Source organism: Aricia agestis, chromosome 2, assembly GCF_905147365.1.
Source record: "Aricia agestis chromosome 2, ilAriAges1.1, whole genome shotgun sequence".
Taxonomy (NCBI): Eukaryota; Metazoa; Arthropoda; class Insecta; order Lepidoptera; family Lycaenidae; genus Aricia; species Aricia agestis.
Window position 1 is genome coordinate 14258602 of NC_056407.1, and position 26466 is coordinate 14285067.

The 26466-nt window shown below is 37.4% G+C and overlaps 1 protein-coding gene across 3 annotated transcripts in view; it reads left to right on the forward strand.

The window, feature by feature from the left end:
* The window catches only part of LOC121736934 (protein croquemort-like), an 87240-nt gene that overhangs the window by 19528 nt on the left and 41246 nt on the right, over window positions 1-26466 (forward strand). Inside the window, exons 2-3 of one of the 3 annotated variants that reach the window (XM_042128408.1) lie at window positions 18114-18184; window positions 25345-25467. In XM_042128408.1, the coding sequence (XP_041984342.1) occupies window positions 25354-25467 (114 nt within the window). In that variant the 5' untranslated portion in view covers window positions 18114-18184; window positions 25345-25353. Of the gene's footprint in view, window positions 1-15860; window positions 15884-18113; window positions 18185-25344; window positions 25468-26466 lie in introns of those variants that run through there. The other 2 variants (XM_042128424.1, XM_042128416.1) reach the window with 2 other exon arrangements.

Sequence of the window (26466 nt, forward strand, 5' to 3'; positions counted from 1 at the left end):
TTTGTTGACATCGCGCGCTATAAACTGAAGTCCACGCGGACGAAGTCGCGGGCAACAGCTAGTAGTTTATATGGTGAAGGAGTGCATCAAGCTAATATTATTTTGAAATTATGCTTTCATCACACATTTTTTTAACAAATAAAATATTTACAGCACACACACTAGGAAAAATGACAGATTTTTGAGTGACAAGCCTATACATACGAATTATACTCTTTTATTTATGGTTGAAGTCTGTTGACAACAAGGTGACAAATTGAAAATGGATTATAGTTTTTTTTTATTGAATCTTAGATACTATTAGACAATATGCTTACACAGCCAGTCTGAGATCAGCTGAGTTCCAGAGACAAGAGTTGAAAAAAATATGATAAAGTCAATATTTTTTTACAAAATATAGGTAATAGTCCTAATGTCGTTAAAACTAAGGTCGAATTTCGACCATTGGGCGATCTCTAGTAATTATTATATTGGCGTTTAAGAGGTACCAGGGTTTTTTTATAAAAGCTTTTGACACCAATTTTATTGACATCGCGCGCTATAAACTGAAGTTCACGCGGACGAAGTCGCGGGCAACAGCTAGTACTTAACTTCGTCATGTTAAAACTATGTATAGTTAATACATAGTTTTAACATGACGAAGAAGTTAGTATTATTAATTGTTTATTAATGTAATGTACTATATTATATTATTATTTTTAGGGTTCCGTACCCAAAGGGTAATTACTAAGACTTCGATGTCTGCCGTCCGTCTGTCTGTCACCAGGCCGTATCTCAAAAACCGCTATAGCTAGACTTCTTTAGTTTTTATAGCTAGACTACTTTAGTTTTCCACTTCATCCACATGAGTGGATGAAGTGGGAAACTAACATTTTGTAAAATGTTACTTTCCCACTTCATCAAATTCAATTCAAATTCAAATATTATTTATTGTGCACACAATACAGAGAGAATACAAATATAAAAACAAAAATAATACATAGGACATTTGATAGGTGTCACAATGGCGGCCTTATTACTAGGTAGCAATCTCTTCCAGGCAACCAGGAGCGAAGGTGAAATTGCAGAAGAGATAAGTGTGCGTGTGCAAACAAAAGAATACAAATCTATTGTTAAGATTACCTATATGAATCAAAATCTATATATTAATACGTGAGCCAAAAACTTTGTATCCCTTTTGTCGAAAAATGGGAAAACGTAGGTGAATGGCACAGTTGTAGTTTATATGGCAAAGGAGTGCATCGAGCCAATATTATTTTGAAATTATGCTTTTATCATACATTTTTTTAACAAATAAAACATTACACACTCTACAACACACACACTATGAAAGATGACAGATTTTTGAGTGACAAGCCTATACATACGAATTATACTCTTTTACTTATGGTTGAAGTCTGTTGACAACAAGGTAACAAATTGAAAATGGATTTTAGTTTTTTTCATTGAAGCGCGAAATCAACATGCCGATTATTAATCATGCTCTCGCATGAATATTTCTTAAACATCACGTGCAAGTTATTTTTAACCGACTTCCAAAAAACGAGGAGGTTATATATTCGGCTGTGGATATTTTTTTATTATTTTTTATTTTTGTATGTTCGACCACTACTCCGCCGTTTGTGAACCGATTTTCAAAATTTTTGTTTTGTTATATTAGGTTTCACTCCAATTTGGTCCCATTTTCACAAAAGTGGTGATCTGATGATGGGATCCATGAGTAATCGAGGGAACTTCTCAAAATTTATATGGAAACATATGGTGATTTTGGTTTTACGAGAAGCATCCTAAGCATATGCTACCAAAACGCAAGGTATACTATGGTTCCGAAGATACTAAGAGAACTCCGGATTCCTTATAGATACAAGTTTGGGGATTTAGGCGTTGTTTTAAGAACTGAAAGCATATGCTACTATGCAAATAACATTCATCATCATCATCATCATCATCATCACTACCATGTCAGGGTCACCAATGTCACAACTCACATGGTTGTATATGGATACAATATACACACAACACTATAAAATATCATCAGTCATCACGTTATGTCCTTATTTATTTGGTACATTTCAAAGCGATTTTAATACAAAAAAACCAAGTTCATGTACCACAAAATTGAACATAAGTAACAAATTCAACCTTTACTCCAGAGCGTAAGGCACACATTTGGGTTGGACTGAAGGAAACGGGGCACTATGGAAAAAAGACTTACAAAAATTTTTCGTCAAAATTTTAACCTCTTATAACCACCCCCTTTGAATACACCAATCGATAGGGGGCGCCAAGGGGAGTAAGAAAGCTCAGCTAAACTTTCCTCAAAAATCAACCCCCGGCCAGATACAAGCCGATATATGAACCTCGATGGCGAAAATACTTAGAAAAATTTTGACGACAAAAATACAACCCCCTATTGGTCATAGGGGGTTGTATTTTTGTCGTTTTTATTATACCAATATATAGGGGGCGCCAAGGGAAGCAAAAAAGCTCAAATGAACTTTTCTCAAAAATCAACCCTTGTCGAATGACAGGCCGAAATGTGACCCTTGTTAGTATGGCGAAAATACTTAGAAAAATTTGGCTAAGGTTTAGGAACCTACGTCAATTAAATGTTTGTGACATGGGTTAAGGAGGATTGTTTTGGATGAGAAAAACTCCTACTTACCGTTTCCACCGCCAATAAACTCTACGTTTAGAAGAAATTCGCATTTGAGATTTTCGTTTGTTTTCTGATGTTTACGAAGTATTTTAAGGCATCTCAAGGCTGTGATGAGTGGGTCTTACTTAACTACTCAGCCACGGATACCGAAAGGGGGGGCTCGGGGGGCGCAGCCCCCGCCAAAACAAAAACAAACACAATCCAGAAAGTCCAAAAGTAGGTTAGGTTAGGTTGGAACTTAGACCACAACACTCTTAGCTCCGTCGGCTTTCTTTTGTAGTAGTTTGTCAAATAAATTGGGGTAGGTTTGTAAACATTTACCAAGATTAAGATAATATTAAGGGGTTGAAGTATTTTCGCCATACTAACGAGGGTCACATTTCGGCCTGTCATTTGACAGGGGTTGATTTTTGAGAAAAGTTTATCTGAGCTTTTTTGTATAATAATATACTATAATATTTTAAAGGAGATAAAATTAGAGATTTAGTCCCAATACCCCCTACGTCTTAACAGCTTGTTAAAATGTAATGTCTTCTCTTTCATTTGTATGAAAAAAGAAAGAGGTAAAATGTGATACTCAGCGGCCAGCGCTCTGCTGGAATATTTGGGTTTGTCTACTTCATGAAAGGTTCCAGTGACGACGTCTGACTCTTAACAAATTGTAATAAGAATTAAGATACGTAGAATATTAAATATACTTACGCGATGGTTAGTAGGTAACTAAAAAGAGTAAAATTATTATTTTTAAACAAAAATTAAACCGACTTCCAAGGTAAAAACAATAATAACATCCTTATAATATGAACTAAAAAGTATAAAATAATTTTTCCTATCTAATAGTGCCTTTTTCCGAATTCGGCTAAACCTCAACTATTTCTGAACTCAATCTTCATAATATATTATACATATTTACTAGATGACGCCCGTAACTATAGGGCTGGCAAAATGCCACGGGACTTCGGCCCAAAATGGCCACATTTTTTAAGTACATATTGTTTTATTATTAACGTGACGATTTTTACTGATAGAGCCCCATCGATTTGCTACGGGCTCCGGATCTTACATTTACGCCACTGCCTATGTCCTTTTTCGGGACTCTTAAGGGTATATGGAATTATCCATGCCAAATTTCAGCAAAATCTGTTCAGCAGTTTAGGCGTTAAGAGGTAACAGACAGACACACTTTCGCACTTATAATATTATTAGTAAATTAGTAATATCAGTAATTAGTATATAATTATAATATAATTAACTAGCTGTTGCCCGCGACTTCGTCCGCGTGGACTTCAGTTTATAGCGCGCGGTGTCAATAAAATTGGTGTCAAAAGCTTTTTAAAACCCTGGTACCCCTTAAATCAAAATACCCAAAACAGCCGTGTAGTGTGCACATAATGTTTTTTTTTTTTAATTAAACTTTTTTATACCTAAAGCTTATTTAGCGCTACACAACTTAGCTGCATAATGCATTACACAACTTTAGCTTTGCCCAATAGTCAATACCCATAAACTATTTAGTATTTATTATTGGTAGACTGTTGTTTCTCATATCTATGTTGGTACGTGAGTTAATTAATAACATGTATAACAATCGAAATATTAATTCAACATGGTACCACCTCTTATAGAAATACATATGAGCAAGCGATAGCGCAATCTAGGCGACTCTTGGCGCCATCTGTTCCAGTTTTTGGAACTAACTTAATTTGAACAAATTTACGCATAAACACCCCCTTACAACCCCTTTTTCCAGTAAGCAGTAGACTATGTCTTTTCTCAGGTTTTAGACTATCTGTGTACAAAATTTCATTACAATCGGTTCAGTAGTTTTGGCGCTGTTGTTTTTGAATTTGATATCTAAGTTGGTAGGTGAGTTATTAGTTAATATTAACGTGTATAACAATCGAAAGAATCGTAAAACCAGAAATCTACCTCAACATGGTACCACCTCTTATAGAAATACATATGAGCAAGCGATAGCGCAATCTAGGCGACTCTTGGCGCCATCTGTTCCAGTTTTTGGAACTAACTTAATTTGAACAAATTTACGCATAAACACCCCCTTACAACCCCTTTTTCCAGTAAGCAGTAGACTATGTCTTTTCTCAGGTTTTAGACTATCTGTGTACAAAATTTCATTACAATCGGTTCAGTAGTTTTGGCGCTGTTGTTTTTGAATTTGATATCTAAGTTGGTAGGTGAGTTATTAGTTAATATTAACGTGTATAACAATGGAAAGAATCGTAAAACCAGAAATCTACCTTAACATGGTACCACCTCTTATAGAAATACCCATGAGCAAGCAATAGCGCGATCTAGGGGACTCTTGGCGCCATCTGTTTTAAGTTTTTGGAACTAACTTAATTTGACCAAATTTACGCATTTTCACCCCCTTACAACCCCTTTTTCCAGTTAAAAAGTAGCCTATGTCCTTTCTCAGGCTTTAGACTATCTGTGACAAAATTTCATTACTTTCGGTTCAGTAGTTTTGGCGTGAAAGCGAGACAGACAGACAGACAGACAGAGATACTTTCGCATTTATAATATTAGTATAGATAATATTCTAACGTATTAAAAACTATAAACAAAAACATACTAACTTAAATAAGTATGATTAGTTCTATGTTACAATAAAGTAAAAAATAAAACGCCATCTGTTGAATCGTATTAGAACTAAAATGTTCATTGCATCGATATATTTCTGGATTTTTTATAATATTATACATAAAATATGTTTAAGATTTTTGAAATTTTATTTTAATACACATCCAAGACCCAGGAACATTGAAAACTTTTTGTTCCGCCTGCGGGACTCGAACCCAGGACCCCCGGGATGAGCGCTGGCCACGCGCAATGCGAATTCATTTTCATCGATATTTTCATGGAAATAAGATATTTTCCCACATCAAAATGTAGCCTATGTCCTTTCTCAGACTCTAATATAACTGTGTACAAAATTTCATTGCAATCAGTTCAGTAGTTTTGGCGTGAAAGCAAGACAGACAGACAGACAGACAGAGATACTTTCGCATTTATAATATTAGTATGGATTAGTAAATAAAATAATGAAGATTGTGTAGATATAAATAAATAGTTGAGGTTTAGGAGAGATATGCATAAGGCACATTAAAGAGTAAGAATTATTTAACACTTTTTTGTTCATTATAAATATTATTATTGTTTTTACCCTGGAAGTCAGTTTTAATTTTTTGTTAAAAATAATTTACAAAACATTGGTAGTAGTCCTAATGTCGTTGAAACTAAGGTCGAATTTCGACCATTGGGCGATCTCTAGTAGGGGTAAACTGGGATCATATATTATAATACAATACACAAGCGATAGGATACGAGCATCTCGACGAAAATGTATGGGTAATCACTTCAGACGTTTTCGATATTCAGACACGTGATCGAATTTCTTTAATCCGAAGATAAATCTGATTGCAAGATTCTGAAGTCGCTCGAGCTTATTTGATTGATCCTCGGTGATATTGGTCAAACATGCATCAGCATAATCCAGAATTGACAGGTAAGAGGTAACGCAGGCGACAGACAGAGAACCAGGTTGCATAAATCCTTTTACTAACTTCTTTTAAGTGGTGAAACCAATCCTCGATTACTTAAAAGGATCTCATCATCAAGTCAGTGACTTTTATGAACATGGTACCAAATTCGATTCATAACCTATACAAAAGTGAAAAAATCTTGTAAATCGGTCCACAAAATGCGAAGTGCTCGTTGAACATACACAGACGAACAATAAGAACATAATATAACCTCCTCCTTTTTGGAAGTCGGTTAAAAATATGAAATTACCTACGCATAAGTACATTTTCACTAATACCGAGGACGAATCAATAAACAGCCGAATTTGTCGCATTTGATTAAACGAATAGTGTTCGAATTTAGTCGTGAAACATAATCCTCTGATTAACCTCATAAAGAATTGGCATTGTGTCTTTTTTTGTAGCAAGAAATTATTTTAGTAAAAAACGTATGATGGTTTCATTAAAGCAACGACTTAAAATCTAAATCCCGAGAAAGGGAGACTAATCCGGTCAGACTGATATCGGCCGGATTCGACAGGCGGGAATGCACAAAACGAGTCCGGTCAGGTCGGCCTGCGATCAGTCCGACGTGTATAAAGGCATCAATTAACAACAATAGAGACGATTGCTTTCGTTGCTATCGTATCTCTTAAAAACATTCTAAAGGGAGAAACCCGTGCACTTTTGCTTTAAAAATAAAATAGCACGTTATCGAAAAGATTTAGTTAATACTCTCTAAAAAATATACCAGCATTTTTTTCATAGAAAAAGTTGTTCATTTTGACGGGCTCATTTGATGGTTTCAAGGATAACGGTGCTTACACTAACATCTTGTATAATTGTCGCTTTAGTCAAGATTCTTTTCGTGATCCAATCCTGAGTAGTACTTGATTCATACTAACTTCCGAGAAGAAACCACGCCCAACATGCCAAAAATAAAATTGTCCAAGTCCAAATATTATATCACTATTTCACTATTCACTACACACCAGGATAAGATAAGATAACCCTAGATATAACCATGATTGGTACTGATATCCTATCTTTAGTTAACACTACAGGGAAGCAGCCCCATAAAAATAAAGACGTTTATTAGTTTCCTACGTCCAAATGTAATAATGGTTTTAAAAAGATAAAACCGACTTCAAAATTGTACGTAATTGAGAATTAAAATTGCCTTATCTCAAAAACTACTGAACCGATTTTGAGGAAACTTGTAGTGTTCCATAAGTTGAATAATATCTAGTACAATAGACTCGCGCGTTAAGGGTTCCGTACCATTATCTATAGAGAGAAAAAAAATGTATAGGAAAATAAATTAAATATTTATTTTATTAAAACTTTATTATTAATTATTAAAGTACACATTATTTTGTGAAAATTTCAAGTCCCTATCTGTTGCCATTATTGATATCGAGCAAAAAAATCACGTTTGTTGTATGGGAATAAAAATAAACTTAAATATTAACTTTTTATTTTTAGTTATATTTGTTGTTATAGAGGTTCTTGAGTTACAGCCTGCCGCCTGGAGACAGACAGACAGACGGACAGACATCGAAGTCTCAGTAATAGGGTCCCGTTTTTACTCTTCGTTTTACCCTAACAAAAAAGAATAATTACTTAAATCGGATTCGTAGTTCCGGAGATATGCGAACACAAAAACATACATTCATACAGTTATAAAATTTGGCACATTTGTTCAGACAATCAAAACTAGACTAGGATAACATAACTGGGCAATTCTGGAAATATTATATACATACGCGTCGAATTGATAACCCCTTTTTAGGGTTCCGTAGCCAAATGGCAAAAAACCACCAAACCACCCTTATAGATTCGTCATGTCTGTCTGTATGTCTGTCTGTTCGTATGTCACAGCCACTTTTCTCCGAAACTATAAGAGCTATACTATTGAAAATTGGCAAATAGATGTAGTCTGTGAACCGCATTAAGATTTTGATACAAAAATGGAAAAAATATAAAAAAATTTAGGGGTCCCCATAGGCACAACTGAAACAATTTTTTTTTTCATTTAACCTATACGTGTGGGATATCTATGGATCTAACCTAACCTAACCTAACCATAATAGTTTGCGAGAGAGACTCTTCCAAAGTGGTAAAATGTGTGTCCGTCCGTCCCCCCCCCCCCCCCCCCCTCTAACTTCTAAAGTAGGGGCATGATAAGTCTAAAAATAGTATATAATGTACATTACTATAAAAACTACCAACGAAATTTGGTTTGGACGATGTCTAGCAAGCAGTTTTTTTATACCTCATAAATGGTAAAACTTAAACCAACAAAAAAAAAACGAATTAAGAAATTTAAAAACCCCCGACAAAAAAGAGGGGTGTTATAAGTTTGACGTGTCTGTCTGTCGGTCTGTCTGTCTGTCTGTCTGTCTGTCTGTCTGTCTATCTGTCTGTGGCATCGTAGCATCCAAACGGGTGGACCGATTTTGATCTAGTCTTTTTTGTTTGAAAGCTGACTTAATTGAGAGTGTTTTTAGCTATAGTTCATCATCATCAGCCTGCTCCGTGCTGAAAAATCGCGGTTCATCTGGTTCATGAAGGGCCGATTAGCAACTTGCAGTCGTTTGGTGGGCTTTATTGCATTCTAGTTCGTGACATTTATGAATATTTACAGTTTACACATTAATGGAAAGTTCCAGGTCGGTGCTGCAGCATCACCTGGTAATTCAACCATTAATGGATACCCAACTCCTCACCAATTTAAAGCAATGGTTTCGTGTTTGGGCTCATTTTAATTGCGACAACTAGTAAGACGTAGATAACCAATAAATTCTTGCATGCTGCTGCTGCAGCATCACCTGGATTCCATAGAAGCCGAGCTCCATATTATGAACCCAAAGTAAAGGTATATAATCTAAAAACTCTACACATTAGTCAAAATCGGTGGCTTGGCCATTTTGTTATTCGTCAGGGCTTTGAACTTAATATACCGTAAGTAACTAATGAAAAATGGCCAGGCCACCGATTTTGACTAATGTGTAGAGTTTTTAGATTCTTCTCGTGCGGCTGACACATTATATTATTATCAAATATTTTGCCGCGCTTTAGTGTAAAATTAAGGTTTTTAGATTTAGGACTGAGTATGTAAGGTTAGAAACTTGGCTCTACATGAGATCTCACTACTTTTTGACACGACAAACTATAAATGTTCTCATCTTGGCAACATTTTTACATGAAAATGTTTTTGGTGGGATATCACTTAGGAATTATTTAAACTTAAAGTCAGTAAGTAACATAATATATTATTTCATTACTTTTTAAAGTTGTTTGGCGGGGGTTTTTTCAAATTTCTTAATTTAATTTTATTACCACTTTAATATGAAATAGTTGAGTAATTAAATTAAGAAATTTAAAAAACCCCCGCCAAACAACTTTAAAAAGTAATGAAATAATATACTTTACTGACCTTAAGTTTAAATAATTCCTAAGTGTAAAGTGATATTTTAGTCCATAATTGTTCTCAAGGTGTGTCGGGGGACCGCTAATGTAGATGTTTGTTTCACATAACATTATAGTTTAAGGGTCAGTTCACAGCGAACCGAATCGAGACAATCAGTGACATGGCAATACAAAATGCAAAAGACACTGTTAGCGCCTAGCGGTCCCCCGACACACCGTGACAACAATTATGGACTAAAATATCACTTTACACTTAGGAATTATTTAAACTTATGGTCAGTAAAGTATATTATTTCATTACTTTTTAAAGTTGTTAGCGGTCCCCCGACACACCGTGACAACAATTATGGACTAAAATATCACTTTACACTTAGGGATTATTTAAACTTAAAGTTAGTAAAATATATTATTTCATTACTTTTTAAAGTTGTTTGGCGGGGGTTTTTTTTAAATTTCTTAATTTAATTACTTACACAATTCAACCATGTCGTTCCTTGAGAATTTCCGAACTTTACTAATTCTCATTCTTCTACTCACATCTTTGTCTATTGGTCGGGTTTACCTTATATTAAACTGTTCAATAATTTAGGAGTCTGTCGCGGACAAACAACTTGACACGTCATTTTTATTTATATGTATATAAATAAAGATTAGAGACAGTTTATCATAAATTCAATTATGACTAGCAAAGGTTATCTAATCTACTGCATGCATTGCATTGTATCGCCAAGTTTATGTCAAAATTGCTTCAAGATCAAGTTTCGTGCAGGGCCAATAAACAGAAAAAATCAGCCAAGTCGAGTCGGACTCGCGCACGAAGGGTTCCGTACCATTTTATAGAGCAAAATTAGGCCAAAAATTGTGTTTTTGTATGGAAGCTCCACTATTTTTTATTTTATTTTTCTATAATTAATAAATTTAATATTTATTAATTAGTACACATATAACTAAGGACTTTGAGAAAAAATCATAAACCTACCTGTTGCCATCCATACTAATATTATAAATGCGAAAGTATCTCTGTCTGTCTGTCTGTCTCGCTTTCACGCCAAAACTACTGAACCGATTGCAATGAAATTTTGTACACAGTTATTCTAGAGCCTGAGAAAGGACATAGGCTACATTTTGATGTCGGAAAATATCTTATTTCCATGAAAATATCGATGAAAATTAATTCGCATTGCGCGTGGCCAGCGCTCATCCCGGGGGTCCTGGGTTCGAGTCCCGCAGGTTGAACAAAAAGTTTTCAATGTTCCTGGGTCTTGGATGTGTAGTAAATATTATATAATATGTATCATAATAATATTTCAAAAACCTTAAATATATTTTATGTATAATATTATAAAAAAATCCAGAAATATATCGATGCAATGAACACTTTAGTTCTAATACGATTCAACAGATGGCGTTTTAGAACTAATCATACTTATTATGTTTTTGTTTATAGTTTTTAATACGTTAGAATATTATGTTTAATAATATTATCACTTGGTATAATAATAATTAATCTATATTATCTTATAGAACTCCTACTGCATTTCTAATATATGTAACAAGTTGATAACACTGAGGCGCTCTAAAATAAAGGAGTTCCAGTGTACCGTGTTGGCCTATATTCCATCCAGAAAATATGTCAATGCAATCAACATTTTAATTCTAATATATGAAAACAGGTGGCGTTTTATTTTTTACTTCATTGTAACAGAACTAATCATTCCTACTTTATTATATATTGTTTTATTCATAACTAGCTGTTGCCCGCGACTTCGTCCGCGTGGACTTTAGTTTATAGCGCGCAGTGTCAACAAAATTTGTGTCAAATTTAAAAACTTTTTAAAACCCTGGTAAGTGGTACCCCTTAGGGCCGCGCTACACCGGAAAGGTAGCGCGGCCCTTAATTAATCAAAATACCCAAAAACAGCTGTTCAGTGTGCACATAATCTATACTAATATTATAAATGCGAAAGTATCTCTGTCTGTCTGTCTGTCTGTCAGTCTCGCTTTCATGCCAAACGCCAAAACTACCGAACCGATTGTAATGAAATTTTGTATACAGATATTCTAAAGCCTGAGAAAGGACATAGGCTACTTTTTTACTGGAAAAAAGCGTTGTAAGGGGGTGAAAATGCGTAAATTTGTTGAAATTAAGTTAGATCCAAAAATTCATAATAGATGGCGCCGTGCGTCTTCTACATCGCGCTGACGCTTGCTCAAAAAAGTCTTTCTATAAGAGGTGGTATCATCTTACATTCAAGTTTCGATTTTTTTCGATTGTTCTATCTATTCTACGTTATTAAATAACTCAGTACTTTATCTGTGCAGTGAGTAGTGACGTAACCTTAAACCTATCAACGATAGATAGTTTATGGGTAAAGTTGTGTAAATTGGGGGGCTAATTATGCTTTAAAATTTGGCATAAAATATAAAGTTTAATATAAAAAAATGAAATACTTATTGTGTGCACACTGCACAGCTGTATTGATTTAAGGGGTACCAGGGTTTTCTTATAAAAGCTTTTGACACCAATTTTGTTGACATCGCGCGCTATAAACTGAAGTCCACGCGGACGAAGTCGCGGGCAACAGCTAGTTATTGATATAAAGCAAAAAATGCCAAAAAATCACATTTATTCTATGGGATCCCTTATATATTTATTTTATTTTATTTTTAGTATTTGTTGTTATAGCGGCAACAGATATACACAATCTGTGAAAATTTCAATTCTCTAGCTTTTACCGTTCTTAAGTTACATCCAGGAGACAGACGGACAGACGGACAGACATCGAAGTCTCAGTAATAGGGTCCCGTTTTTACACTTTGGGTACGGAACCCTAACAATAATAAAATAATATCATAATAATATCGATAATAAATAAGTAATTATATCAATATCACCAATGTGACATTCCAAAGATAAATTTTATTGCAGGGGATGAGGACAATGATGATAATATTATCAACGCGTGGGGCGGACTATTTACACTAATATGCTGGGTGTCTGTCTGTCACCTCCTATTAGATCGATTTGGTAAAAAGTGTCTCGTTTATCACGCGGGAACCGTACATATTTTCGGGATTTCTTTCCCGGGACTCAAAGTATCTCCACACCAAATTTCAGCAAAATCGGTTCGACGGTTTGACACACTTTCGCATTTATTAGTAAGTATGGATGTATTCGGAATCTTATGAATAGAAAGGGATTTTGCGCAAAATAATAAATTCCAGATAAAATCATTTTAATGAAAAAATTGCTAGCCCCATAAAATATTATGGTGATAAGTAAAATACTAAATATCTATCGAGCGCCATCTACCTCTATCGAGCTACTTTGCCGCAAATTCTAAAAAGGAAGTTGCCTATAATCTAGTCTTAAAGACATAAGTAATATATTATTTTTAGGGTTCCGTACCCAAAGGGTAAAGACGGGACCCTATTACTAAGACTTCGTTGCCTGTCAGTCTGTCCGTCTGTGCATCGGTATGTCTCCAGGCTGTATCTCAAGAACCGCTACAGCTAGACAGTTGAAATTTTCACAGATTATGTATTTCGGTTGCCGCTGTATGTATAAAAACAAAATATACTAAAAAAAATCGGCCAAGTGCAAGTCGGACTCGCGCATGGAGGGTTCCGTACTATTATAGAGTAAAATTAGGAAAAATTTGTGTTAGGTTTTATAGGAGCCCCCCTTAATTATTAATTTTATTTTGTTTTTAGTATTTGTTGTTATAGCCCGCGGCAACAGATATACATAATCTGTGAAAATTTCAACTCTCTAGCTGTTACCGTTCTTGAGTAACAGCCTGGAGACACACAGACGGACAGACGGACATACAACAAAGTCTTATTAATAGGGTCCCGTTTTTACCCTTTGGGTGCGGAACCCTAAAAATTAATACTTAAGGGGTGCCCCCATACAACAAACGTGATTTTTTGTCTAATTTTGCTAGATATCAATTAAATGTTAGCAAGTAGGTACTTGAAATTTTCAAAAAATCTTCAATTATATGATGTATACTTTAATAATTAATAATAAAATTAAAATAAAATAATTATTTAGGGCGGGCTCCCATCCCATAAAAAAAAACAATTTTTGGCCTATTTTTGCTCTACATCGGTACGGAACCCTTCGTGCACGAGTCCGACTCCTACTTAGCCGATTATTTTTATTTCAAAAATAACTATTATTTTATTGCGCTTATAATAGCTGCCATACACGCTACAGTCTACCGGAGAGGTCCTCCTAGTGTGCAGGTATACCTGCGCAGGTAGACCGGAATGTGTGTGGGAATAGACCTGTGCAGTTTTTTTGAGCCTGCACAGTGCACAGGCGCGGGCGACCGGCGCAAAATCGAAAATCAATTCTTATCTTTCGAGTGACCCTGCGCAGACATAACTAAGAATTCATCTTGGCTCACCCCTCGTGTCCTCTCCGGTAGACCGCAGCGTGTATGGCTTACATTATGTACCTATTGTAATAATACCTGCCCACACGTCTTATTAGCAATGGTTAATGACATTCAGTATCTAATAAAACAAATATAAAGCCACATATCAAAGTTTTTTGTTGACGTAAAAACAGATTGATTAATATCAGAGCTTATCCAATATAGGTAGGCAGCGTACTAGACTATTTTTAGCAGGACAAGAAGTTTACAAATTGTGAAAAAAAATATTAATCGGTCAAGTTCTAGTCGGACTCGCGCACGAAGGGTTCCGTACCGCAATAGAGCGAAAGTAGGCAAAAATTGTGTTTTTTGTAACCTTCAAGCGGTCGCGCGGCGTCGAATCGACTCCATTCAATACATTTTCGTTGATATTATCGATATTTCTCGTTGAATCCGTATCATTCTCTCAGTAGCTTTTCATAATTTATCTATCTACCAAATAAATTGCTTACACTTACTCTCCGCACCCCCTGTGCAGCAAGGAGCTCAATTGTTTTGGTCTCGGCGTCGGCGTCGAAAAGACTCCGCGCGCCTCTCTTATAATTTTATATGTAGTTTTCATATAATTGAAAAAAAAATCTATGTTTATTTATAAAACTAAGTCGTCGTTGACCGATAACGTCGAGTATAACTGCTAGATGAAGAAAAAATCGGAACTAGGATAAGAAAATTCCGATCACTTTTTCTGCCCCTGTTCACACAAGATAATCTACTTTGGGTCACCAGATTTTATAACTAAGTTTTTACTAAAAATACCTACTTGATTTTGTGGGTGAATTGATTACCTTTAAAAAGAGTAAGAATTAAATTTATGAAATAATAAAATATATTGTTGAATGAAAAGTGTTCTGTTTCCCAAATACACCTAAGGGTTGATTCAGACCGCAACGCGACGTGTAGATGCATTTCTAAATTAGTATGGATTTGACAGATTCGCAAGACGTCTCACGCTGACGACATCTGTCAAATCCATACAAATTTAGGTCGCGTCGCGTCGCGTCGCGCCTCGCCTCGCGTCGCGTCGCGCCTCGCCTCGCCTCGCGTCGCGCCTCGCCTCGCGTCGCGCCTCGCCTCGCGTCGCGTCGCGCCTCGCCTCGCGTCGCGCCTCGCCTCGCCTCGTCACGTTGCGGTCTGAATTGACCGCAACGTGACGAGGCGATATAGTAAGTAATAAGTTTATACGCCGCAAATGTAATATGGATTTGGGATGCCAGGGATCCCAATTACTCTAACAGAGGGATGAGGGAAGATTCTTGGAGAAAAATCAGCCGCAAAATGAATATTCCTGTTAAGGATCTAAAAAAATGGAGTCTTTGTTAGGATCATACAGACGAGATTCTCATATTTTTTATAGTTGTGTATAGCAAAATAAAAGCATAAGCGGCCACGGCTGTGCGTACGTGCGGTGCCATCGTGTCTTTGTGAGCGATGGCTCGGGCTGTTCGAGCGAGGCGGCTCGCTTGATGTGGACCCGCCTAATTCTTATCTTTCGAGTGAAAGCTGCGCACCTGCACATTAAGTATTATTAGATAATAATTATGTATTTATTTATATATTATACTTTAGATAAATAGTGTTCACAATATTTATTGCGAGTAAAGTTGCAAGGTTTTACGAGTTACGTGTGACTTTATAATATATTAATATGCTGCGTCTCGTTATCTCGTGCAATTATTTATTTCAATTATTATAAATAAGACAAATATCAGCGTTTATTGAATTTATAAATTAATTAATTATCTTATTTGCACCAACGCCGAGTTACAATAATACCTAAGATAAATAATATATAATACTACAATTAGGTAAGTACTATGTTCTTAATATATTGATTTGTTTATACCTCAATTGTATTGCTGAAAACAATAACTAAGTAGTAATAGCACAGCGTAATAAATATTTTTTCTATAGACTGTGGTAATAGTATAACAGAATATGATAAGTTCTCACATACGGGTTTGCTTAATAGTTTTACTCCAAATCGAGTAATAATAACTGTGTGGACCGCAAAACTGACAGCTCGAAGGCTCGCATCGAGCCAGCTCGATGGTTTTTTTTTTTTTAATGAAATAAGGGGGCAAACGAGCAAACGGGTCACCTCATGGAAAGCAACTTCCGTCGCCCATGGACACTCGCAGCATCAGAAGAGCTGCATGTGCGTTGCCGGCCTTTTAAGAGGGAATAGGGTAATAGGGGAGGGTAGGGATGGGAAGGGATGGGAAATGGGGGGGATAGGGTAGGGAATTGGGCCTCCGGTAAACTCACTCACTCGGCGAAACACAGCGCAAGCGCTGTTTCACGCTGGTTTTCTGTGAGAACGTGGTATTTCTTCGGTCGAGCCGGCCCATTCGTGCCGAAGCATGGCTCTCCCACGTTAATAAATGTATCGATTTAGAGTAAAACTATCTAGCAATGCTGAATGTGTGGACGAAAGTCTGAGCCGCGGGTTTTGCTTGACGTTACTTATTGCTCAATCGAGCAAAACCGTATATGAGTACTTAACATAATACAAGATTATTATTAGATTACTTACGACATGTTGCCCGCAACTTCGTCGTACCGAAATTTGTATATCGCGGAAGAACCTTAAATTTTTTATATGAAAATTGAAAACTCGTCCTTTCTTGGTACTCAAGTCAAAAATTGTATCAAAATCTATAGCGGTAAGAGGTTACAGACAGACATGTTCGTTTTTTATAATATATATAATGGATTTTCTGATGAAAACAATGGATTTTCTAATGTAAATCGAAATAAAACTAAAAATAACTCCAAAACCTTTGCTTGGCCATCTGAAGGTGAAACGTATTACTTGCCAATACCCACGTATAGGGAGAGTGGTACTTACATCCATATCCATAATATCCATACCATATCCATACTAATATTATAAATGTGAAAGAAATAATATTATTGTTTTCACCTTGAAACTCGGTTTCTATTTTTGTTAATCCATACTAATATTATAAATGCGAAAGTATCTCTGTCTGTCTGTCTGTCTGTCTTGCTTTCACGCCAAAACTACTGAACCGATTGCAATGAAATTTTGTATACAGTTATTCTAGAGTCTGAGAAAGGACATAGGCTACACTTTGATGTGGGAAAATATCTTATTTCCATGAAAATTTCGATGAAAATGAATTCGCATTGCGCGTGGCCAGCGCTCATCCCGGGGGTCCTGGGTTCGAGTCCCGCAGGCGGAACAAAAAGTTTTCAATGATCCTGGGTCTTGGATGTGTATTAAAATAAAATTTCAAAAATCTTAAACATATTTTATGTATAATATTATAAAAAATCCAGAAATATATCGATGGAATGAACATTTTAGTTCTAATACGATTCAACAGATGGCGTTTTATTTTTTACTTTATTGTAACATAGAACTAATCATACTTATTAGTTAGTATGTTTTTGTTTATAGTTTTTAATACGTTAGAATATTAAATATGTTTAATAATATTATCACTTGGTATAAGGCGCCATCTATTGTGAATTTTTGGAACTAACTTAATTTGAACAAATTTACGCATTTTCACCCCTTTTTCCAGTAAAAAAGTAGCCTATGTCCTTTCTCAGGCTAAAGCCTTTTGTCATGAAGCCTATTGCCTATTGTAATGAAATTTTGTATACAGATAGTCTAAAGACTATCTGTATACAAAATTTCATTACAATCGGTTCGGTAGTTTTGGCGTTTGGCGTGAAAGCGAGACTGACAGACAGACAGACAGACAGAGATACTTTCGCATATATAATATTAGTATAGATTATGTGCACACTGCACAGCTGTTTTTGGGTATTTTGATTAATTAAGGGCCGCGCTACACCGGAATGGCAGCGGCGAGGCGAGCACTTTCAGCCCTGCCATTCCGGTGTAGCGCGGCCCTAAGAGGGGTACCACTTACCAGGGTTTTAAAAAGTTTTTAAATTTGACACCAATTTTGTTGACATCGCGCTTTATAAACTGAAGTCCACGCGGACGAAGTCGCGGGCAACAGCTAGTTAAAAATAAAAATAATTGAACAACGTTTGTTTCAGGTAAGCCGTAAGCATCGTACAGAATGCGCGGGTAGGAAGTAATCCGCAAAACAGCAACGCAACAATATTAGGTATTTGACAGTCTCCCCCCAAGCAGAGTACAATTAAAATGACAGCACTTCTTAGATCAAACAAATTGATAAAACAAACTAATACTTATTATAAATGTGAAAGTGTGTATGTCTGCCTGTATGTCTGTCACTCTGTCCGTCTGTCTGTCTGTTACCTCTTCACGCTCAAACCGCTAAGCCGATTTTACAGAAATTTTGTATGAAGATACTGTAGCAGTAACTACGTTCGTTCGCCGATGAAACAAAGAAAACAACGCGCTCTGAAAAGAACGCACGCCGTCTTTGTATACGTTCGTTATAGAAGATGAAACACAGAAGAAAATCGCTCTGCAAAGAACGTACGTTCGCAATGACAAGAGAAACAGCTGTCCGTGTAATAATACCGGACATGAACCGGCCCTGAAAAGGGCATTTTTCTAATAAGAATTTTTCGCAACAACACTACGCGTCTTCACATCGAGGTTACGTCGAGCGAGGGATCTTCGCAGCGTGGCTACGGTCTTCATGGCGTTTGCAGAGGCCTCCATCTCCAGCCGCTACCTTTTCAACTCTACGCCGCCAACAACACCGTCATACCGACATACGGCGAGAAAACATTAGAACTTAACATCGGACTTCGCCGACCATACAAATGGAAGTTCATCGTCGCCGCAGTCTCGAAACCAATCCTCGGTGCCGACTTCCTGCAACACCATGAACTCATAGTCGACCTGAAAAATAGAAGACTCGTCGACGGGAGAACCAGTCTACATATTAACGCTCCCGGACGCTACACGGACGTACCTACTGTCCGTAGTGTCGACAGCACGCAGGCGTACCACGACATACTAGAAGACTTCCCCGGCATCACGAGATTGACAGCGATGAATATCACGCCGAAACATAGCGTCGAACATTTCATCGAAACGTCTGGGCCACCGCTACATTGTCGCGCCCGACCACTACAACCGCATCGCTACAACCAAGTGAAAAAAGAATTCGAGAATATGATGCAACAAGGTCTCTGTCGTCCCAGCAAGAGCGCTTGGTCTTCTCCGCTTCACGTCGTACCGAAGAAGAACGGCGATATAAGGGTATGCGGCGACTACCGACGACTAAACGCAGTAACAAAGCCCGACCGCTACCCTATTCCCCGACTACGAGACTTCACCTTTCAACTCGCCGGAAAAACTATTTTCTCGACGATCGACTTAAACCGGGCCTACCAGCAATTACCAGTCCATGAAGAGGATATAGAGAAGACAGCAATCATCACACCATTCGGTTTATTCGAATTTCCGAGAATGTGTCCCGGCCTTAGGAACGCAGGCCAGACATTTCAACGTTTTATACACGAAATACTGCAAGGCTACGACTTCGTCTTCTCGTTCATCGACGACTTGTTGATCGCATCCAGCAACGAAGAAGAACATCGCCAACACCTGCGGTGTGTTCTTCAACGTCTAGAAGAAAACGGAATCACGATAAACCCAGCCAAATGTGTACTCGGAAAACAAGAAGTAAAATTCCTCGGCTTCACCGTAAACAGCGACGGAATCAAGCCGCCACAAGATAAACTACAAGCCATCGAAGATTTTCCGCTACCGAAGAACATAGAAGAATTACGACGTTTTCTCGGCATGCTAAACTTCTACCGAGACAGCATTCCGAACGCCGCTACAATTCAAGCCCCGCTACACGCATACCTACATAATGCGAAAAAGCGAGACAAGACACCGATCGAGTGGAACGAAACATCAAAAGAAGCATTCACGGCATGCAAAAATAGCATCAAAAACGCTGTTTTGCTCGCCCACCCGAATCACAAAGCACCGATCGCTATTTTCTCCGACGCCTCGGACACCGCAGCGGGAGCTGTAATACAACAATTCAACAATAACAAATGGCAACCACTCGGCTACTTCTCAAAAAAATTTACTACAGCGCAAACGAAGTACAGCACCTACGATCGCGAACTTCAAGCTATCTACATGTCAGTAAAATACTTCAGAAAAATATTCGAAGGCCGAGAACTCATAATATTCACCGACCACAAGCCATTGACATTCGCCCTACAGAAGAAAACATCAACATCGGAAACTCCGAGAAGAACTCGACAAACGACATTCGTCATATCAGCGGAAAAGACAACATAGTCGCCGATACATTCAGCCGCATCGAAACAATCAACACGCCGTCAGCTGTAAATTATGAAGAGTTATCTCGCGCGCAAGAGCGAGATAGCACGCTACCTACACTCTACAGTCAAGAAAATTTAAGTTTCAAAACAACTACGCTACCTAACTCCGATATCAAGATTGTATGCGAAACTTCAACAAAATACGTTCGGCCGTACATTCCGCAAGACTTTCGACGCGCCGTGTTTGATTCCATTCATAACATAAGTCATCCTGGAACAAAAGCATCAAGAAAACTCATCGCGCAAAAATTCTTCTGGCCGTCAATGAACTCCGACATTAGCGAGTGGACGAAAACCTGCATACAATGTCAGCGAAGCAAAATACAACGACATACATCGAGCGCCGTGTCGACATTCCCACAAGTCGACCGCTTTCAACATACACACACCGACATCATCGGTCCGCTGCCTACAACAGCGAGTGGTCATAGATACCTACTTACTATGATCGATCGCTCGACAAAATGGCCTGAAGCTGTACCACTCACCGACATCACCGCCGAAACCGTCGCAAGAGTATTCTACGAGCAATGGATAGCGAGATTCGGGTGTCCGACTACAATAACAACCGATCAAGGACGCCAGTTCGAGAGTCAGCTGTTCGTCAACTTAACTCGATGTATGGGAATAGGAAAAACCCGTACAACACCGTACCACCCGCAATCTAACGGAATGATCGAACGCTGGCATCGAAGTCTCAAGAATTCACTGAAAACAAGACTCATCAACAGTAATACATCGTGGATCGACGAGCTACCTACAGTTTTACTCGGACTACGCGCCGCCATACGAGAGGACACCGGAGTCAGCGCCGCCGAATTAACCTACGGCCGTAACCTACGTTTACCGGCCGACTTCTTCGAAACAACATCATCATCGAGCCTAAATCATACCTACATCGAGCAACTACGAAAAAACATCAACTCTCTCAAGCCGAAAAACAATGTACAGCGCCACGGTAATCAACGCAACATCTTCATACATCGTGATCTACTTACGTGCGAATACGTATTTTTACGTAACGACGCCGTAAGGAAACCACTTCAAACACCGTACGACGGGCCGTACAAAGTTCTCCGACGAGAAGAAAAATACTTCGTAATACAACTACCCGATCGCACAGCAACAGTATCCATCGATCGTTTGAAGCCCGCCTACATACTGAGTGAAGATTACCTCGGCGAGTCAACGAGCAATGTACAACAGTCACCGGTAATTCTCAACTTACCTAATACCAATTTACCTGTTACCTTACCTTCACATACCAATAGTTTACCTCAAAATACCTCATTACCCTTACCCGTTACCTCATTACCTTTGCCTGTTACCTCACAACCATTACCAAGTGCAACACCGATCAAGCAGAAGTTACCAGCAAGTCCAGCACAGAAGACAACAAGAACAGGCCGTGTCGTCAGACTGCCGGTACGCTTCGCTTGAGGGGGAGCACTGTAGCAGTAACTACGTTCGTTCGCCGATGAAACAAAGAAAACAACGCGCTCTGAAAAGAACGCACGCCGTCTTTGTATACGTTCGTTATAGAAGATGAAACACAGAAGAAAATCGCTCTGCAAAGAACGTACGTTCGCAATGACAAGAGAAACAGCTGTCCGTGTAATAATACCGGACATGAACCGGCCCTGAAAAGGGCATTTTTCTAATAAGAATTTTTCGCAACAACACTACGCGTCTTCACATCGAGGTTACGTCGAGCGAGGGATCTTCGCAGCGTGGCTACGGTCTTCATGGCGTTTGCAGAGCTTCCATCTTCACAAAATGGCGGCACTACAATTATTACCGGCACGGCGGCGACCGGCAGCGAGACGTCGTCGGTATGGAATGCGCGCGCGGACTGAATTCGCGGCCCGCGAGAGCCCATATTTATACTCGGGCGATGCCAGCGCCGCGCGCCGCGGCGCGGCCAGTTTCTCGCGCGGCAATCATAATTACCTTGTAAATATTTCTTATTCAATTTTTTTTCCCTTTCTAATTTTTGTAAATGTTTTTATCCCTTTCTGTACATCTCTTTCTAATTGTAATAGCCAATCACAATCAATCTTTTAACCTTTGTACATTTTGTAATAATAATAATTAACTCATTTTTTTGTATATAAGCAGCGCATTTTTGTAAATAAATCACTTCAGTTCACCACAGTAAATTGAGTTTTACTCTTTACTCCTCCGACCTCTAGTGAACTCTTAGAGAGACCAACCGGTCCTCTAAAATACTTTTGAGTCCTGGAAAAGGACACAATATAACACTTTTTACCTATCTCGAACAATGCACGGTTCTCACATGATAACGAATTTTGGCGAAACTGAGTTGCGAGCACCAACTGGTAGGTATGGTATAAAAGATAAAATTATTTTTTCATAATCGCTTATATTAAGTATATCAGAAAACACATTTATCAGCTGTTGCTAGTATCTAGGAGCCTAATATGCACTTTATAATTATGTTACGAAAGATAGCGGACTTAGAACGAATATGTACATCTTAATATATATATTTCTTGTGTGCGTGTGTATGTGACTGAACTCCTCCTAAACGACTGGACCAATTTTGATGAAATTTTTTGTGTGTGTTCGTGGAGATTCGAGAATGGTTTAGATTTACAGTTTGGTCTACTGGAAAATGTTTTTTCAATTAATTTCTTATTTATAAGGAGTTGTTGATTTTGGAATGTTTTACATTAGATCTGGCGGACGGCGCTATCATCGCATTCAATATTATTCTATTTCAATTTTAGTTTGTCCTGACAGATGGTGCTACGATTAATTTGAAAAAAATTTTGTTATTCAATTCATGTGCTGATTAAAATATTAAATAAATAACACATAGGCTACAATTTTAACCGACTTTCAAAATGGGGGAGGTGTTATGTTCGTTTTCTTATATTCAACGATTACTCCGCCGTTTGTTAACCGATTTTCAAAATTTTTCTTTTGGTATATAGGGTATCATCCCAATTTGGTATTATATTCAGAAAAGTGGTGATCTGATGAAGGATCCATAAGTAATCGAGGGAACTCCTCAAAACTTATAGGGAAACATATGGTGATTTCGGTTTCGTGAGAAGTATTCTAAGCATATGCTACCAACAAGTAAGATTTTGCACCGAGATATACCTGGTATACCGTGGTTCGGAAGGTGCTGAGAGAATTCCTGATTCTTTATAGATACAAGTTTGGGAGTTTCGGCGTTGTTTTAAGAACAGAAAGCATATGCTACTATGCAAATTACATTCTTCATCATCATCATCATCATCATCACTACCATATTAAGTATACCATTTCATAGTCTTTTAGATCGAGACTCGAGTTTGTCAAGCGATAATTTAAAAAAATCTATATCTACCTAATATTATAAACCTGAAGAGTATGTTTGCTTGAACGCGTCAATCTCAGAAACTACAGGTTCGATTTAAAAACTTATCTCAGTGTTAGATAGATCATTTATCGAGTAAGACTCATCATTTATCGAGAAGGTTATATTATATTATTACTCTAAGACTAATACGACAGAAGAAACTCAGGAAAATGTGGGAAAAACGGGGGAAATATTTTTTATGGGAAAATGTACCTACGGATTCTGTAAAATTTCTAATTTACGCGGGCGAAGCCGCGCGGGACATCTAGTCTTAATATATATATTTCTTGTGTGCGTGTGTATGTGACTGAACTCCTCCTAAACGACTGGACCAATTTTGATGAAATTTTTTGTGTGTGTTCGTGGAGATTCGAGAATGGTTTAGATTTACAGTTTGGTCTACTGGAAAATGTTTTTTCAATTAATTTCTTATTTATAAGGAGTTGTTGATTTTGGAATGTTTTACATTAGATCCGGCGGACGGCGCTATCATCGCATTCAATATTATTCTATTTCAATTTAGAATAATATTGAATGCGATTTACTCCGCCGTTTGTGAACCGATTTTCAAAATTTTTCTTTTGGTATATGTGGTATCATCCCAATTTGGTATTATATTCACAAAAGTGGTGATCTGATGAAGGATGCATAAGTAATCGAGGGAACTTCTCAAAATTTATATGGAAACATGTGGTGACTTCGGTTTCGTGAGAAGTATTCTAAGCATGATTTTGCAGCGAGGTATACCTGGTATACCGTGGTTCGGAAGGTGCTGAGAGAACTCCTGATTCTTTATAGATACAAGTTTGGGAAATTCGGCGTTGTTTTAAGAACGGAAAGCATATGCTACTACGCAAATTACATTCATCATCATCATCATCATCACTACCATTTTATACCATACATCGTCCCATGGTTATGACTTATGAGCCTATAATGACCCTGTTATTGGTACTTTGCATAGTCTTTTAGATCGAGACTCGAGTTTGTCAAGCGATAATTTAAAAAAATCGATACTTAATATTGCTTGAGAGTATATTTGCTTGAACTGAGAGTATGTAAGATAGTTAATTTATCGAATAAGACTATAGGCTATTTATTATCACGCTAAAACTAATACGACCGAAGAAACTCAGGAAAATGTGGGAAAAACGGGGGAAATATTTTTTATGGGAAAATGTACCTATGGATTCTGTAAAAATTTCTAATTTACGCGGGCGAAGCCGCGCGGGACATCTAGTACTAATTATAAATGTTTCACACTTAATTATAATTATAATTGTGTTAAATAAGAAAATTATTGTGTTTTGAACTGTTCTTTGCGGCTTCTGATTTTACCTCATCTACTCATAAGTTAATAACAAAAGATAGTTTTTAAATCTTTAATTCTGATTATCCTATTATGATTTATGTATGCTGTTTGAATATTTAAAACAATACGTTGATATAAAATCTAATTAAGATATTACATTCTATACTTATCAACGTAAATATCTGTTAAAACACAAAAAATACGGCTCCACCGCTCAGCTCATGGCTTGGGGCACATTCAGTTTTATCTGATACCTATTTTATCACAACTCGGAGTAAGCTTTATTTATGTGTTAACAGTGCACCAGGATGGTCGCGAGCAGGCGGAGTGAGTGGTTGATCGGCTTCGGCGTCGCGGTCTTCTCCATCGGAGTGGTTCTGGCGTCCATATGGCCGGCTTTCTTCTATTCAAAAATCAAAGATGTAAGTGCTTTTTAGGGTTCCGTACCCAAAGTTAAGACTTCGTTGTCTGTCCGTCTGTCTGTTTCCAGGCGGTATCTCAAGAACCGCTATAGCTAGACTTCTGAAATCTTCACATATTGTGTATATCTGTTGCCGCTATAACAACAAATACTGAAAACAAAATAAAATTAATATTTAAGGGGGGCTCCGATACAACAAACGTGATTTTTTCGTCCTTTTCGCTCTATATCAGTAATGGCAAGAGGTAGGCACTTGAATTTTTCACACATTCTTTTGTTATATATGTTATTTAATATTTAATAATAATATTAAAATAAAATAAAAATTTAAGGGGATCTCCCATACAAAAAACACAATTTTTAGCCTATTTTTGCTCTGCATCGGTACGGAACCCTTAGTGCGCGAGTCCGAGTCGCACTTGGCCGATTAATAATATTGCCTGTGGTTTGCCTGGAAACAAATATAATATTTTGTAATTTATGAATGCCAAAATATTGCGGGACATCACTCATCAGAAACGTCTGGCTGAAACGAAATCTAAACAAACTGTTACAAATAATAATAATAGAAAGCGATACACATGCTAATGTTTTCTACAGGGTGTAACAAAAATAAGTGATAATACTTTAGGGTGTACCTTGTGTTCCTTGTAGAGAGTTCACTGTGAAAGTAGCAGCTCTGAAAGACGAAAAAGTTTTTTCACTTTTGTATGGGCAAGGGGCCGAGCGTCACGAGTTTCCCCATACAAAAGTGAAAAAATTTTTTGGTCTTTCAGCGCTGCTACTTTCACGGTGAACTCTCTACAAGGTACGCGTACACACCCTAAAGTATTATCACTTATTTTTGTTACACCTTAGGTACTTAATTTAAAAAAAATGGCCAAGTGCGAGTCGGACTCGCGCACAAAGGGTTCCGGTGCGGAACCCTTTGTTTTATTTTATTTTAATTTTATTATTACATTAAATACATATTTAATTTACTTAAATTTTATAAGTAAAC